The sequence below is a fragment of the Lynx canadensis genome, chromosome B3 (genome assembly GCF_007474595.2).
Source record: "Lynx canadensis isolate LIC74 chromosome B3, mLynCan4.pri.v2, whole genome shotgun sequence".
Taxonomy (NCBI): Eukaryota; Metazoa; Chordata; class Mammalia; order Carnivora; family Felidae; genus Lynx; species Lynx canadensis.
In genome coordinates, this window is record NC_044308.2 from 105,291,739 (window position 1) to 105,308,542 (window position 16,804).

General features: G+C 37.4%; 1 protein-coding gene across 7 annotated transcripts in view; it reads left to right on the plus strand.

The window, feature by feature from the left end:
* The window catches only part of KIAA0586 (KIAA0586 ortholog), a 118,128-nt gene that overhangs the window by 21,052 nt on the left and 80,272 nt on the right, over positions 1–16,804 (plus strand). For 4 of the 7 annotated variants that reach the window (XM_030319213.1, XM_030319209.1, XM_030319210.1 and 1 more), the window contains 5 exons: positions 10,397–10,529; positions 11,283–11,500; positions 11,921–11,993; positions 13,259–13,486; positions 14,445–14,619. In XM_030319213.1, coding sequence (XP_030175073.1) covers positions 10,397–10,529; positions 11,283–11,500; positions 11,921–11,993; positions 13,259–13,486; positions 14,445–14,619 — 827 coding nt within the window. The remainder of the gene's footprint in view (positions 1–10,396; positions 10,530–11,282; positions 11,501–11,920; positions 11,994–13,258; positions 13,487–14,444; positions 14,620–16,804) is intronic. The other 3 variants (XM_030319211.2, XM_030319215.1, XM_030319212.1) reach the window with 2 other exon arrangements.

The following is a 16,804-nucleotide window of genomic DNA, read 5'->3' on the forward strand; positions in this document are numbered from 1 at the left end:
TAGCATCACACTCTCCAGTTCCATCCACGTTGCTACAAAGGGCCATATTTCATTCTTTCTCATTGCCACGTAGTATTCCATTGTGTATATAAACCACAATTTCTTTATCCATTCATCAGTTGATGGACATTTAGGCTCTTTCCATAATTTGGCTATTGTTGAGAGTGCTGCTATAAACATTGGGGTACAAGTGCTCCTATGCCTCAGTACTCCTGTATCCCTTGGATAAATTCCTAGCAGTGCTATTGCTGGGTCATAGGGTAGGTCTGTTTTTAATTTTCTGAGGAACCTCCACACTGCTTTCCAGAGTGGCTGCACCAATTTGCATTCCCACGAACAGTGCAAGAGGGTTCCCTTTTCTCCACATCCTCTCCAGCATCTATAGTCTCCTGATTTGTTCATTTTGGCCACTCTGATTGGCGTGAGGTGATATCTGAGTGTGGTTTTGATTTGTATTTCCCTGATAAGGAGCGACGTTGAACACCTTTTCATGTGCCTATTGGCCATCCGGATGTCTTCTTTAGAGAAGTGTCTTTTCATGTTTCTGCCCATTTCTTCACTGGGTTATTAGTTTTTCGGGTGTGGAGTTTGGTGAGCTCTTTATAGATTTTGGATACTAGCCCTTTGTCCGATATGTCATTTGCAAATATCTTTTCCCATTCCATTGGTTGCCTTTTAGTTTTGTTGGTTGTTTCCTTTGCTGTGCAGAAGCTTTTTATCTTCATAAGGTCCCAGTAATTCACTTTTGCTTTTAATTCCCTTGCCTTTGGGGATGTGTCGAGTAAGAGATTGCTACGGCTGAGGTCAGAGAGGTCTTTTCCTGCTTTCTCCTCTAGGGTTTTGATGGTTTCCTGTCTCACATTCAGGTCCTTTATCCATTTTGAGTTTATTTTTGTGAATGGTGTGAGAAAGTGGTCTAGTTTCAACCTTCTGCATGTTGCTGTCCAGTTCTCCCAGCACCATTTGTTAAAGAGACTGTCTTTTTTCCATTGGATGTTCTTTCCTGCTTTGTCAAAGATGAGTTGGCCATACGTTTGTGGGCCTAGTTCTGGGATTTCTATTCTATTCCATTGGTCTATGTGTCTGTTTTTGTGCCAATACCATGCTGTCTTGATGATTACAGCTTTGTAGTAGAGGCTAAAGTCTGGGATTGTGATGCCTCCTGCTTTGGTCTTCTTCTTCAAAATTACTTTGGCTATTCGGGGCCTTTTGTGGTTCCATATGAATTTTAGGATTGCTTGTTCTAGTTTCGAGAAGAATGCTGGTGCAATTTTGATTGGGATTGCATTGAATGTGTAGATAGCTTTGGGTAGTATTGAGATTTTGACAGTATTTATTTTTCCAATCCATGAGCAGGGAATGTCTTTCCATTTCTTTATATCTTCTTCAATTACCTTCATAAGCTTTCTATAGTTTTCAGCATACAGATCTTTTACATCTTTGGTTAGATTTATTCCTAGGTATTTTATGCTTCTTGGTGCAATTGTGAATGGGATCAGTTTCTTTATTTGTCTTTCTGTTGCTTCATTGTTAGTGTATAAGAATGCAACTGATTTCTGTACATTGATTTTGTATTCTGCAACTTTGCTGAATTCATGTATCAGTTCTAGCAGACTTTTGGTGGAGTCTATCAGATTTTCCATGTATAATGTCATGTCATCCGCAAAAAGCGAAAGCTTGACTTCATCTTTGCCAATTTTGATGCCTTTGATTTCCTTTTGTTTGATTGCTGATGCTAGAACTTCCAGCACTATGTTAAACAACAGCGGTGAGAGTGGGCATCCCTGTCGTGTTCCTGATCTCAGGGAAAAAGCTCTCAGTTTTTCCCCGTTGAGGATGATGTTAGCTGTGGGCTTTTCATAAATGGCTTTTATGATCTTTAAGTATGTTCCTTCTATCCCGACTTTCTCAAGGGTTTTTATTAAGAAAGGGTGCTGGATTTTGTCAAAGGCCTTTTCTGCATCGATTGACAGGATCATATGGTTCTTCTCTTTTTTTTTTATTAATGTGATGTATCACGTTGATTGATTTGCGAATGTTGAACCAGCCCTGCATCCCAGGAATGAATCCCACTTGATCATGGTGAATAATTCTTTTTATATGCTGTTGAATTCGATTTGCTGGTATCTTATTGAGAATTTTTGCATCCATATTCATCAGGGATATTGGCCTGTAGTTCTCTTTTTTTACTGGGTCTCTGTCCGGTTTAGGAATCAAAGTCATACTGGCTTCATAGAATGAGTCTGGAAGTTTTCCTTCCCTTTCTATTTCTTGGAATAGCTTGAGAAGGATAGGTATTATCTCTGCTTTAAAGGTCTGGTAGAACTCCCCTGGGAAGCCATCTGGTCCTAGACTCTTATTTGTTGGGAGATTTTTGATAACCGATTCAATTTCTTCGCTGGTTATGGGTCTGTTCAAGCTTTCTCTTTCCTCCTGATTGAGTTTTGGAAGAGTGTGGGTGTTTAGGAATTTGTCCATTTCTTCCAGGTTGTCCAATTTGTTGGCATATAATTTTTTATAGTATTCCTTGATAATTGTTTGTATCTCTGAGGGATTGGTTGTAATAATTCCATTTTCATTCATGATTTTATCTGAATAAAATTATTCTGATTTTATTTGGGTCATCTCCCTTTTCTTTTTGAGAAGCCTGGCTAGAGGTTTGTCAATTTTGTTTATTTTTTCAGAAAACCAACTCTTGGTTTTGTTGATCTGCTCTACAGTTTTTTTAGATTCTATATTGTTTATTTCTGCTCTGATCTTTATTATTTCTCTTCTTCTGCTGGGTTTAGGCTGCCTTTGTTGTTCTGCTTCTAGTTCCTTTAGGTGTGCTGTTAGATTTTGTATTTGGGATTTTTCTTGTTTCTTGAGATAGGCCTGGATTGCAATGTATTTTCCTCTCAGGACTGCCTTCGCTGCGTCCCAAAGCGTTTGGATTGTTGTATTTTCATTTTCGTTTGTTTCCATATATTTTTTTATTTCTCTCTAATTGCCTGGTTGACCCACTCATTCGTTAGTAGGGTGTTCTTTAACCTCCATGCTTTTGGAGGTTTTCCAGACTTTTTCCTGTGGTTGATTTCAAGCTTCATAGCATTGTGGTCTGAAAGTAGGCATGGTATAATTTCAATTCTTGTAAACTTATGAAGGGCTGTTTTGTGACCCAGTATATGATCTATCTTGGAGAATGTTCCGTGTGCACTCGAGAAGAAAGTATATTCTGTTGCTTTGGGATGCAGAGTTCTAAATATATCTGTCAAGTCCATCTGATCCAATGTATCATTCAATGTATCATTCCGATGTTTCTTTATTGACCGTGTGTCTAGATGATCTATCCATTTCTGTAAGTGGGGTGTTAAAGTCCCCTGCAATTACCACATTCTTATCAATAAGGTTGCTTGTGTTTATGAGTAATTGTTTTATATATTTGGGGGCTCCGGTATTCGGCGCATAGACATTTATAATTGTTAGCTCTTTCTGATGGATAGACCCTGTAATTATTATATAATGCCCTTCTTCATCTCTTGTTACAGCCTTTAATTTAAAGTCTAGTTTGTCTGATATAAGTATGGCTACTCCAGCTTTCTTTTGGCTTCCAGTAGCATGATAAATAGTTCTCCATCCCCTCACTCTCAATCTAAAGGTGTCCTCAGATCTAAAATGAGTCTCTTGTAGACAGCAAATAGATGGGTCTTGTTTTTTTATCCATTCTGACACCCTATGTCTTTTGGTTGGCACATTTAATCCATTTACATTCAGTGTTATTATAGAAAGATACAGGTTTAGAGTCATTGTGATGTCTGTATGTTTTATGCTTGTAGTGATGTCTCTGGTACTTTGTCTCACAGGGTCCCCCTTAGGATCTCTTGTAGGGCTGGTTTAGTGGTGACAAATTCCTTCAGTTTTTGTTTGTTTGGGAAGACCTTTATCTCTCCTTCTATTCTAAATGACAGACTTGCTGGATAAAGGATTCTCGGCTGCATATTTTTCCTGTTTAGCACACTGAAAATATCGTGCCAATCCTTTCTGGCCTGCCAAGTTTCAAAAGAGAGATCAGTCACGAGTCTTATAGGTCTCCCTTTATATGTGAGGGCATGTTTATCCCTTGCTGCTTTCAGAATTTTCTCTTTATCCTTGTATTTTGCCAGTTTCACTATGATATGTCGTGCAGAAGATCGATTCAAGTTACGTCTGAAGGGAGTTCTCTATGCCTCTTGGATTTCAATGCCTTTTTCCTTCCCCAGTTCAGGGAAGTTCTCAGCTATAATTTCTTCAAGTACCCCTTCAGCACCTTTTCCTCTCTCTTCCTCCTCTGGGATACCAATTTGCATTTCGTTTAAAGTGTTTTTCAGCTCCTCGTGACTGTTCCTTAGTCCCTTGATCTCTGTAGCAAGAGATTCTCTGCTGTCCTGTATGCTGTTTTCCAGCCCAGCGATTAATTTTACGACTATTATTCTAAATTCACTTTCTGTTATATTATTTAAATCCTTTTTGATCAGCTCATTAGCTGTTGTTATTTCCTGGAGATTCTTCTGAGGGGAATTCTTCCGCTTGGTCATTTTGGATAGTCCCTGGAGTGGTGCGGACCTGCAGGGCACTTCCCCTGTGCTGTGGTGTATAACTGGAGTTGGTGGGCGGGGCCGCAGTCAGTCCTGATGTCTGCCCCCAGCCCACCGCTGGGGCCACAGTCAGACTGGTGTGTGCCTTCTCTTCCCCTCTCCTAGGGGCGGGATTCACTGTGGGGTGGCGTGGCCCGTCTGGGCCACTTGCACACTGCCAGGCTTGTGGTGCTGGGGATCTGGCGTATTAGCTGGGGTGGGTAGGCAAGGTGCACGGGGGCAGGAGGGGCAGGCTTAGCTCGCTTCTCCTTAGGTGATCCACTTCAGGAGGGGCCCTGTGGCAGCGGGAGGGAGTCAGATCCGCTGCCGGAGGTTTGGCTCCGCAGAAGCACAGAGTTGGGTGTTTGCGTGGAGCGAGTAAGTTCCCTGGCAGGAACTGGTTCCCTTTGGGATTTTGGCTGGGGGATGGGCAAGGGAGATGGCGCTGCCAAGCGCCTTTGTTCCCCACCAAGCTGAGCTCTGTGTCCGGGGGCTCAGCAACTCTCCCTCCGTTTGTCCTCCAGCCTTCCCGCTTACCGAGCAGAGCTGTTAACTTACGACCTCCCAGACGCTAAGTCGCGCTTGCTGTCGGAACACACTCCGTCCGGCCCCTCCGCTTTTGCCAGCCAGACTCGGGAGCTCTGCTTGGCCGGCAGGCTGCCCCTCCGCCCCGGCTCCCTCCCGCCAGTCCATGGAGCGCGCACCGCCTCGCCGCCCTTCCTACCCTCTTCCATGGGCCTCTCGTCAGCGCTTGGCTCCGGAGACTCCGTTCTGCTAATCCTCTGGCGGTTTTCTGGGTTATTTAGGCAGGTGTAGGTGGAATCTAAGTGATTAGCAGGACGCGCGGTGAGCCCAGCGTCCTCCTACGCCGCCATCTTCCTCCAATGTTTTTTTTTCTTAAATGTTCGTTTATTTTTGAGAGACAGAGAAAGAGTGTGAGCAGGGGAGGGGCAGAGAGAGGGGGTCACAGAATCCGAAGCAGGCTCCAGGCTCCGAGCTGTCAGCACAGAGCCCGACGGGAGGCTTGAACTCATGAACCGTGAGATCATGACTTGAGCCGAAGTCAGACACTTAACCAACCGAGCCACCCAGGTGCCCCTACCCCCAGATTAATTTCTTTTTTTTTTTTTTTAATTTTTTTTTCAACGTTTTTTTTATTTATTTTTGGGACAGAGAGAGACAGAGCATGAACGGGGGAGGGGCAGAGAGAGAGGGAGACACAGAATCGGAAACAGGCTCCAGGCTCTGAGCCATCAGCCCAGAGCCCGACGCGGGGCTCGAACTCACGGACCGCGAGATCGTGACCTGGCTGAAGTCGGACGCTTAACCGACTGCGCCACCCAGGCGCCCCTCCCCAGATTAATTTCTAATGAATGCAGATTATTTATTTCTGATGAAATGATATTTGAGATTTGCTTCAAAAATAATCCATTGTGGGGTAGAGGAAACTGGATTGGGAGTATGGATGAAATGAGGATAGCCATGAGTGAATGGTTAATGTAGATAGGGGTATATGGAGCTCATCATACTATTCTTTGTACTTTTGTGTCTGTCTGAAATTTTACATAATAGTTTTTAAAAAAATCAAGTAAATCTAGGTCATGATAATTTTATTTATCTTGAGTATCATGGAAACAATAGTAATAAACAGCCACATTTTCAGTATTTTCATGTGAAGACAGTGTACCGTTTTAGGCCATTTGCTTTTGATGTAATTACTGATAAAAGATTTATGTCTGCCTTGTTGCTATGTGTTTTCTATATGTCTAGGTCTTTTTATTTTATTCTATTTCTCTCTATTGCCTCCTTTATATAAAATAGATACTAATGTTATTCTCTTGTTTCTTTCACTATACATTTTGAGTTGTTTTCTGAGTGATTGCTCCAGGGATTACAATTAGCATCTTAATTTAAAACAATCTAGTTTGGATTAGTACCCCCAATTTAATTTCAATAGGATTCAAAAACTTTGTTCCACTATAACTCCTTCCCTTCCTCTTTTTATTCTGCTGCTATTGTAATACATAGTACATCTTTATACATTATAAATCCACCTATAAAGCTTGATAATTATTGCTTTATACAGTTGTTGAAATAAGATAGAAAAAAAGTTAGGAACAAAAATTCATTTTATATTGTTTTTACATTTACCTATATAGTTAACTTTTACCAGTACTCTTTATTTCTTCATATGTATTTGACTTAGTTTCTAGTGTCCTTTTATTTGACCCCGAGAGACTCTTTAGTATGTCCTAAATACTAAAGGGAAATCTGCTAGTGATGAATTCTCTGTTTTGTTTACCTAGGAATGTCTTAATTTATCCTTTACTTTTTTTCAGTACGGTTGACATACAATATTACATTAATTTCTGATATACAGCATAGTGATTCAGCAGCTCTATATGTTATGCTGTGCTAACCACAAGGGTAACTATGGTCTGTCATACAGTGCTACTACAATACTATTGTAATATTATAATATTCCCCAAGCTGTACCTTTCATCTCCCTGATTTAGTAATTCCATAATTGAAAGCCTGTACATTTCCTTCCCTTTTACACCTTTTTGCCCATTCCCCTGGCTCCCTCCCATCTGGCAACCACCAGTGTGTTCCCTGTATTGATGGGTTTGTCTCTTCTTTGTTTATTTGTTTTGTTTTTTAGATTCCACATACAAATGAAATCATATGGTATTTGTCTTTTCTGACTTACTTCATTTAAAAGAATACCTTCTAGGTCCACCCACGTTGTTGCAAATGGCAAGATCTCATTCTTTTTTATGGCTGAGCAATATTCTAATATTCCATCTTCTTTATGCGTTCATCTGTCGATGGACACTTAGGTTGCTTCCATATCTTGGGTATTATGCACTGTAGTAAACATAGGGGTACATATATCTTTTTGAATTAGAGTTGTTATTGTTGTTTTTCCTTTTGGTAAATACCAGTAGTGGAATTACTGGACTGTATGGTATTTCTACTTTTAATTTTTTAAGGAACCTTCATATTGTTTTCCACAGTGATTGTACCAATTTACATTCCCACTAACAGTGTACAAGGGTTTCTTTTCCTCCATGTCCTTGCCAATACTTTTTATTTCTTGTCTTTTTGATACTCACCATTTTGACTGGTGTAAGGTAATAATCTCATTTTGGTTTGCATTTTCATGATGATTAGCAATGTTGAGCATCTTTTCATGTGTTTGTTGGCTATCTGTATGTGTTCCTTGGAAAAGTGTCTGTTCAGGTCTTCTGCTTATTTTTTTAGTCAGATTGTTTTTTTGGTGTTGAGTTATATAGATTATTTACATATTTTGGATATTAGCCACTTATCAGATATATCATTTGCAAATATCTTCTATTCAGTAGGTTGCCTTTTCATTTAGTTGATGGTTTCCTTCACTGTGCAGAAGTTTTTTATTTTAGTGTAGCCCAAATAGTTTATTTTTGCTTTTGTTTCCCTTGCCTTTGGAATGGTCTTTAATGGGAATGGAATGGTCTTTAATCCATTTTGAGTTTATTTTTGTGCATGGTATAAGAAAGTGGTGCAGTTTCTTTTTTCTTTTTTTTGCATGCAGCTGTCCATTTTTTCCAGCACTGTTTATTAAAGAAAGTGTCTTCTCCCCCATTTGTATATTCTTACCTCTTTTATCATAGATTAATTGACTATATAAAAGTATGGGCTTATTTCTGGGCTCTCCATTCTATTCCATTGATCTATGTGTTTATTTCTCCTTTACTATTGAAGGGTAGTTTTGCTGGATATAGAATTTTTGCTTGACATTCTTTTTCTTTCAGCGCTTTGAATATGTCAGCTCTGCCTCCTGGACTGCAGTGGTTTCTGATACAAAGTCAGCTGTTAATCTTATTGAAGAACCTCTGTATATGATGAGTTATTTTTCTCTTTCTGCTTTCAAGATTCTCCCTCTGTCTTAGGCATGTGACAGTTTGACTCTGATGTATCTTGGTGTGGATCTCTTTGAGTTTATCCTATGTGAAGTTTCTTGAGCTTCTTGGATGAATGGATTAGTATTTATTAAATTTGGGTTTTTTTTGGTCATTATTTCTTTATAGAGTTAAATAGTACACGTAACCTTTCTCTTCTCTTAGGACTATCTTGTTTGTTGGTATGCTTGATAGTATCTCATAGATATCTGAGGCTCTTAATTTTTCTTCATTCTTTTTCTTCCCCCTCTGTTTCTTAGATTGGATAATCTCTGCCTATCTTCAGGTTCACTAATTCTTTTTCTGCCTACTCAAACAAATATGCTGTTTGGTCCCTCTAGTGAATTTTACATTTTAGTTATTGTATTTTTCAACTCCAGAATTTCTGTTTATGTTTTTATTTCTTTGTTTAAAATAGTTTCTATCTCTTTATTGATATTCTTTATTTGGTAAGATTTCATTCTTATACTTCCCTTTAATTCTTTGAATATAATTTTCCTTTAGTAGTAGCTAATATATAGTCCTTGCCTAGGAAGTCCAATATTTGGGATTTCTCAAGGACAGTTTCTTTTTAACTATGTTTTTTCCTGTGTACGAGCTATACTTTTTTGTTCCTTTGTGTGTCTCATAACTTTTTGTTGAAAATTGGACATTTCAAGTAATACAGTGTGGCAACTCTGAAAATCAGACTCTTCCATCCCCTAGCAATTGTTGTTGCTGTTTTTATTGCAGTTTGTTTAGTGACAAGTTCTGTAAAGCTTGTGGTCTTTGTCATGTGTGGTGGTTCTCTATTTGGTGAGCTAAGTCTGCTATGATTAGAAAGAGACTTCCTTAACTACCTTGAACCTGTAAGTCTCCCTCTGAGTATCAAGGGGCTCTGTGTGTGTGTGTGTGTGCGTGTATGTGTATGCACACGTGCACACACACACGGATACACAACATATGTGAATGCATACATGTGGTATTGGGGCACACCTTCAGTGCTCTGGCACAGAGTCTCAAGGTCAGCCTGACATACAAGATTAGGCTTTTCTCAGAGCGTGCTTGGGCATTCATGGAGGCCTGTATATGCACATGGCCTTCTGGATCCCCACTTAGGGCTTTTCAAAGCTCCACCGTAGATATCCTATACCCCCCGAGTTTGAGTCTATTGGCATTCCTTGTTTACCTCAACTGCTATAGCCACCTCGGGCAGCTAAGTTGTTAAACAGTTGCTACTATTTTCAAAAATTGACCTGGCATTAGGGCTTCTCACTGAACTAGCTCTGAGTCTGGGAAAATAAAGAGAAATCCTGTGAATGGCACTTTTTGAGGAGCTCCAAACCTGTTCTGCCCTTTTGAGTGGTGGTTAGGCTGTTGTTTTTCACAGCTAGAGGGGTGATAAAGCTGATTTTCAAGGCTACCACAGAGTTAAGGAAAGGATCTTAGAATGAAGCATAAATGCCATAAAAAATGCCACAAAGCTTGCTGTTCTTACCGAGAGTCAGCCGTTTTCTTGATGAAATGTTCCTTGAGTTGTTACAAGCCTTTGTTTAATTTCCAGAGTTCTGAAAAAGCTGATTTTGACCATTTTTGTCTGTGTTCTCTTTGCTTTTATGGAGGAGTGGTCTTTTAGAGGTTCGTACTCTACCCTGCTGCTCTTTTCCTACTAAACCAGTCTGGTCTGAGTAATTTTGTGTCTTGTGATTTTCTGTGTTTCATATGTTTAATCACTTGACTGATTAATTTCATTTTACTGTTTAATGGAACACCATTTACCATTTAATGGAACTGTATGACTAAGAATGCATCAAAGATTTATGTCTTCAAATGTTTGCTGAATTTATGACAATTTAGGAAACTCTATTTTTAAATCTTTCATAGCATTGACACTCTCTCCTCTCAAAGATTTCCTTCCTGTGAAGAACTAGGAGCAGCTAAATTGACTGTGCAGAGGTCTGATGATTTTCTTCATGATCCTGGCCAAAAGAGGAAAGAAACAAATGGCATAGTCCAGGTAAAGTGGGAACAAGATATTAAAATTGATGAGGAATAGAAAGGTAAAAATTATGAAGAAATATAAAAGTTATCAGGACAGAAAGCAAGCAGAAGGATGAAGACAAGGCACTGAAAAAGATAGGCGAGCCCAGTCTTTTCTCTTTACAAAACTTTTCCAGAAGCCCTAAGTGATGTCTACTTATTGCCCTTTGCCAGGAATGCTACATGGCCACTGCTAGCTTTCCACCTTCTGTTGGAGAGGGCAAAAGGGAGAAAGAGAACTGTGAATGACCTTTGTTTTTCTGGTCCAAAGTGTCTGCCATGCTTACCTAGTGCCAACTTGCTCTTACTTTGTTTTTGCTTTCTTTCCCAGATAAAACTTTTATTGGCCACTGGACTGCCCAGCACTTCTATAGACTTAACCAGCCCTATTTCACTTAACATTCACATTAATACTTCCAAATGGAAAGAAACCTTAATTACCAATTTTATTTTTTAGTTTTAATTTTTAATTACAGTATAGTTGACATTCAATATTATATTAGTTTCAGGAGTACAATATAGTGGCTCAACAAATAGACATTATGAAATGCTAACCATAAGTGTAGTTACTTATGCCAAGTACTTGTTTTATAGCTCTTGAGTTTGACACATGGAGTCCTTAGACTGCATTGGCATAGTGTATGGCCCCAACTATAGCAAGAGCTCTTGCTTGCTTTAAAATAATTAGTATGAACTTTATATGGTAACATGTTTGCCTTTTTCCTTTAAGCCAAAAGAGTCTTTGATTATGTCAAGACTTGCTGATCTTCCACAGAATTCCATTAAGCTTCAAACAACCAATAACAGATCTGTCTTGAAAGATGCTGAGAAGATTTTGAGAGGAGTACAAAACAATAAAAAAGTCCTTGAAGAAAACCTGGAAGCTATTATTCGTGCAAAGGATGGAGCTGCCATGTATTCATTTATCAATGCTCTATCTACTAACAGGTAAGACAGGGTGTTGGCATCCCAAGATTATTTGTGAAACTGCCAGTTGTTAGGCTTTCTTAAGTTTTTTCTATGCATTTCATTTTGCTTAATGTGTTTCAGTGTTTTGAAAAGGTTCTTTATTTCCTTTGATGATGTGGACTCATTATAAAGTTGGTATTTAGATATCTACCTGTTGCTATTACTTTTTACAGATGTGAAATTTTCCCTTTTTTTTCTTTCTTAGGTATGTATCTTTTGGGATCTATTCAAGCATCCTTCAAACATTTGGTGAAAACTAATAACGTTGCTTTTTTTTTTTTTTTCAAATGAAGCCTATTGGGCTACACAGTAGATTCAAAACTAGATAAGAGATCTGATCTCGGCTCTATTCTTAGAATATTAAATGCTAATTTAAGACCATTCTTTTTTCTTTTATAGAGAGATGTTAGAGAAGATCCGCATCAGAAAGACAGTAGATGAGTGGATTAAGACTATTTCTGCAGAAATTCAGGTAGGTTTTGGAAAAAACAGAATTAGGTGAATTCTCAGATAATTTCCAAGTATCATACTTACTCTCAAAATATTCCTTATATATAAGTCTGCTTATAATTTTTAATTTCATTGTTACTCTTTACTTAGTAATGAGTCTCATTTTACTTATTAGCAAGTGCTTTTTCTCGTAAATTATATAGCTCTTATCTGGAAAATTGTTGGACAATCACGAAAATATGAGTAATTTGAAAGAAAATTTAGCAAAAGCATTTAGAAATAAAAAAGTATACTTACAAAAACATTTCAAGACCGCAGATGTAGAAGCACTGACTTGACAAAGTAAAAACACCAAAGTTATTTAAAGGGAAAATACTACACAAGATTTCTTAGGTTTCTAAGTTTATAGAAGTCAGTTCCAGATGAAAAAGGCCCTACTTTCTCACCTCCCAAAGCTCACAGTGTATTTTCAGACATTAGCACTGCAAAAATCAAGCAGAGCTGTTTTCATTAGAGGCTAAGTAATTTAAAGGAAATTTTTAAAATTTTAAATATTTGAGGGGGCATAAGTAGACAAGGTAATCCTGTTATTTTCATCTTGGGGTGCAAAGTGTTTTTTTCTGATTGTAAGATGTGTGTGTATGCTTACTCACAATGGTAGCAAGATGAAGTGTCAGTTCGGTTTCCACAGCAATAAATGCTAAAATGTACTTATAAAGTTTGTTGTTTAAGAATGTATATCTCTAATGTTATGAAGAAATGATATTATCTATATGATGCACAAAAAAAAATTGAACTAATAGAAGATTGGGAGATTAGTTTTAGCTGTGTAGACAGCTAGCAATATAAGTTATACTAATACTGTGAATTCATTACAAAGTATGTTCAAATTTTCAAGCGATTTTAGTTTATAAATACTTATTTCAGAGTTGTATTACGAAGTTGTTTACTTTTTTTGAAGTTTATTTTTTAAATTTAACTCTTTGAACATTTACTATAGTCCTATGGTTCAAACATCAAAAAATGTAAGATTTGTAATGGAAAGCTGCCTTCCTACTCTTGTACCTCATCTATTTCTTATCCCTCCGCTCCATAAGGCACCAGTCTTTTTGGTTTTCCTTATTCTTCCAGAGAGTTTTTATTCATATATAAGGCAATATAATTAATTTATAAAGCATTTAAATCTGCTAAATTATATTTTTATAATAGAAAATAAATTCTAATAGTTTAGATGTGAAACCACTTCTTGGATAGATTTTAAGTAATTTGAATTTTGGTTATGTTAAGGATGAACTGTCAAGAAAAGATTATGAACAAAAGAGATTTGATCAGAAGAATCAAAGGACCAAGAAAGTTCAGAATATGAGTAAAGATGTTAAAACTAACATACAAGACAAAACGGCAAACAATTCTATAATTCAAAGAAAACATTCTCAGAAACAAAAAGAGGAGCATTTTAGAAATCCACTCATGAGGAACATTCCTGCTTCAAACTTACAGAAAGAGAGAAAAGAAGTAAGATCCTACTCTGATTTTGTGACATGAATATTGCATTATAATTGATCATTTCCTTTAAGCTATAAATAATAAAGCAAATATTAAAATGCAACTAAAAATATGAAAGACTATATAAATGTAAACTATCTTTAAACTATTGATATTTAGATTTTGGATATTCATAATGTGGAAAAGCAGTGCACAAAATACATAGTTTCCTCCTTCTTAGATCTCACACTTAGAATCATAGTATTTTAGTTATAGCAGGTATATCTAGAGATCATCTGGTCCAAACGTTAGATTCTCTAGTTTGTGGTACTAAGAATTAGGTTTCATCTTTGTATGTATTTATATGAATATACATATTTTTTGTTTATTTTTCAGTTTAACAAATATGTCTAGTGCCTAGTGGTTGTGAGGTATGATATTCAGTGCTACAGAGAGAACGTTTTTGGCTGCTGTAATTAGGCTGTAACTTTCTTAATGCCAAACATGGATTGTTGGGCACATTAATAAGGCATCTAATTCAATGCTTAGCACTTAGTAGATCTAATTTAGTAAATGCTACCTTATTGTGGCATTTAGATTATGATTGAAGACAGGATTAGGAATGTAGAAAATCACTTAAAGACATGATTTATGTTATCTTATTGTGATTGAATGTATATATTTATACTTATATAAAATGTATTTAAACCTTACTTTTTGGTGCTGAAAATATGCTTAGTAGTATAAGAACCTTTATGATTTTTGAGTGGATGGTTTTTATACTTAATTTTTATGCCTTCAAAAACCCTAAAATGTTAAAGCTGTAGTGTGAAAACTATACCCAGAATTTAAGAGCCATTTAAAGTAGAGGACTTTTCTGACCTGGTCATTCTTATTATAATACGAAAGTGACAAAAGAAAGCTTTAGAAAAATGAGATGTGTTTGATAACCATTTTTTTGGTGAGTCGAATAACTTTGTGTACTTAGGGATTTTTAAAAGCAACCACAGTGATACAAGATGAGGATTATATGTTACAAATTTATGGAAAACCAATTTATCAGGGCCATCGCAGCACTCTTAAAAAAGGACCGTATCTCCGATTTAATTCTCCATCTCCTAAGTCCAAACCCCAGAGACCAAAAGTAATAGAACAAGTTAAAGGTAAGGAACCTCATTTTTTTGTGGTAAACTTCATTTTTTATTTTATCAGTTTAATACGTAAAGTTAGTTTTTTCTTTTTTTATCATTCCTAAATACAGTTCAAATTATATAATGCTTAGGGATGGAAAACAATTCCTTCTAAGAGAGTAAGAAGAAATAGACCAGTTCAAGGCATAAAATACAAATAAATGGGAAAAAATGTAGATCAGATTCAAGTCACAAGATAGGAGTAAGTGGGACAAGACAGGATTAAGTGGTAGCTTCATATAAAGCATGATAAAATTTGCATTTATGAGATGATGTCTTGAACAATTTAAATTATAATCTAGGGAAAGTAGACGTTTCCTTGAAGACATTGTTCTATCCTGTTCTTTCTGAAAGAAGAATAGCAGCTGTCTATTATCATAAAAGTGCTTATGGGCATTTTTGCAGTTTTCTTTATTCTCAAAGAACTTTAGGTAGTAAAGGTGAAAAAAAAGGTTTTAGTACTTTTGTATACCACCAAAAAGAACTTCAAAGGTGCCTCGATGGCTCAGTCAGTTAAGCATCTGACTCTTGATTTCCACTGAGGTCATGATCTCGTGGTTTGTGGGATCACATCCCATGTTGGGCTCTGTGCTGCACTGACGGAGCGGAGACTGCTTGGGATTCTCTCTCTCTCTCTCTCTCTCTCTCTCTCTTTCTCTCTTTTGCCGCCTCTTTTCATACACTCACTCTCTTTCTGTCTCACAATAAATAAACTTAAAAAAAATTCACTTACTACTGTATGTTTTGACTCACATCTGCCATTTCACTAGTGTATTTAAACATAACTCTTCATTAAACGTTGAGTCTGTTGACTTTGGTTACATTTTGAAGTGCCTCAGCTTGTACTTTAGCAGCCAGTAAGCCACTTCAACAATATGCAGTATGATAACTAGTGGATACCAGCTCAGTTTTGTTTCTTACCCTTTCTGGAAGTTAGAGCTGTGGCTTTGCTTTAGTTTTCTGTTCCTTTCATTTCTAAAGATTAGGTGATCATATATAGGGTGTCAGTTTATCTAGAAATCCTACTGGTGTTATTTAGTAAAGCATATAGCTTATGGATGATATTTACCCGATTTCCTCTTCTTTATTGGGACTTTGCTATTAACTTATATTTGGGCTTTTGAAAGCCATTGCAAAAAATAACTTGAAGTCTTAAAATACTTAAAATTCCAAAAATAATTTTATTAAGTTACCCTTTTAATGGTAGAAGTGACTGAACCTGTAGAAACATGCTTATCTGTGGGTCTTGCTGTCTGTTATTTTCTCTACCTGGACAGCTTATCCCTCAGAAATGTGCATGGCTTACTCCTGTAGTTCTTTGGATCTCCCCTCTGAGATGTTAGCTCTTCAGAGAGGTCTACCCTGACCATCCTATCCAAAATCGATCTCCTGTACCTCTATGTACCCTTGCCCTGCCTTATTGTTCTTCATAATTGCACTTTTCACAATCTGATGTTATGTATATTTTTTTCTTTTTCTTTTTTAAATCTTTTCTTTACATTTTTTTAAACGTTTATTTATTTTTGAGAAACAGAAAGAGACAGAGTGCAAGTGGGGGAGAGGCAGAGAGAGAGGGAGACACAGAATCTGAAGCAGGCTCCAGGCTCCGAGCTGTCAGCACAGAGCCCGATGCGGGGCTCGAACTCACGAACCATGAGATCATGACCTGAGATGAAGTCGGATGCTCAACCGACTGAGCCATCCAGGAGCCCCTTTTTCCTTTTGCTTTTTATATGCTGCTGCTGCTCCTCCTCTTCTTCTTCTCCTCCTCCTCCTCCTCCTCCTCCGAGTGTAGCTAACACACAATGTTACGTTAGTTTTAGGTGTACAACATGGTGATTTGACAAGTGTATACATTATGCTATGTTCACAAGTGTAGCTACCATCTGTCCTGTTACATCTCAGTTATAGTACCATTGACTATATTCCTTACGTTCTGCCTTTTATTCCCCTGAGTTATTTGTTCCATTACTGGAAGACTGTATTTCCCATTCTCCTTCACTCATTTTGTCCAACCCTCTATCCACCTCCTCTCTGGAAACTATCAGTGTATTCTCTGTGTTATTATGTGTCTGATTCTGCTTTTTGTTTATGTGTTTGTTTTTAGATTCTGCTTATGAGTGAAATCATATGGTATTTGTCTTTCTCATTCTGAGAT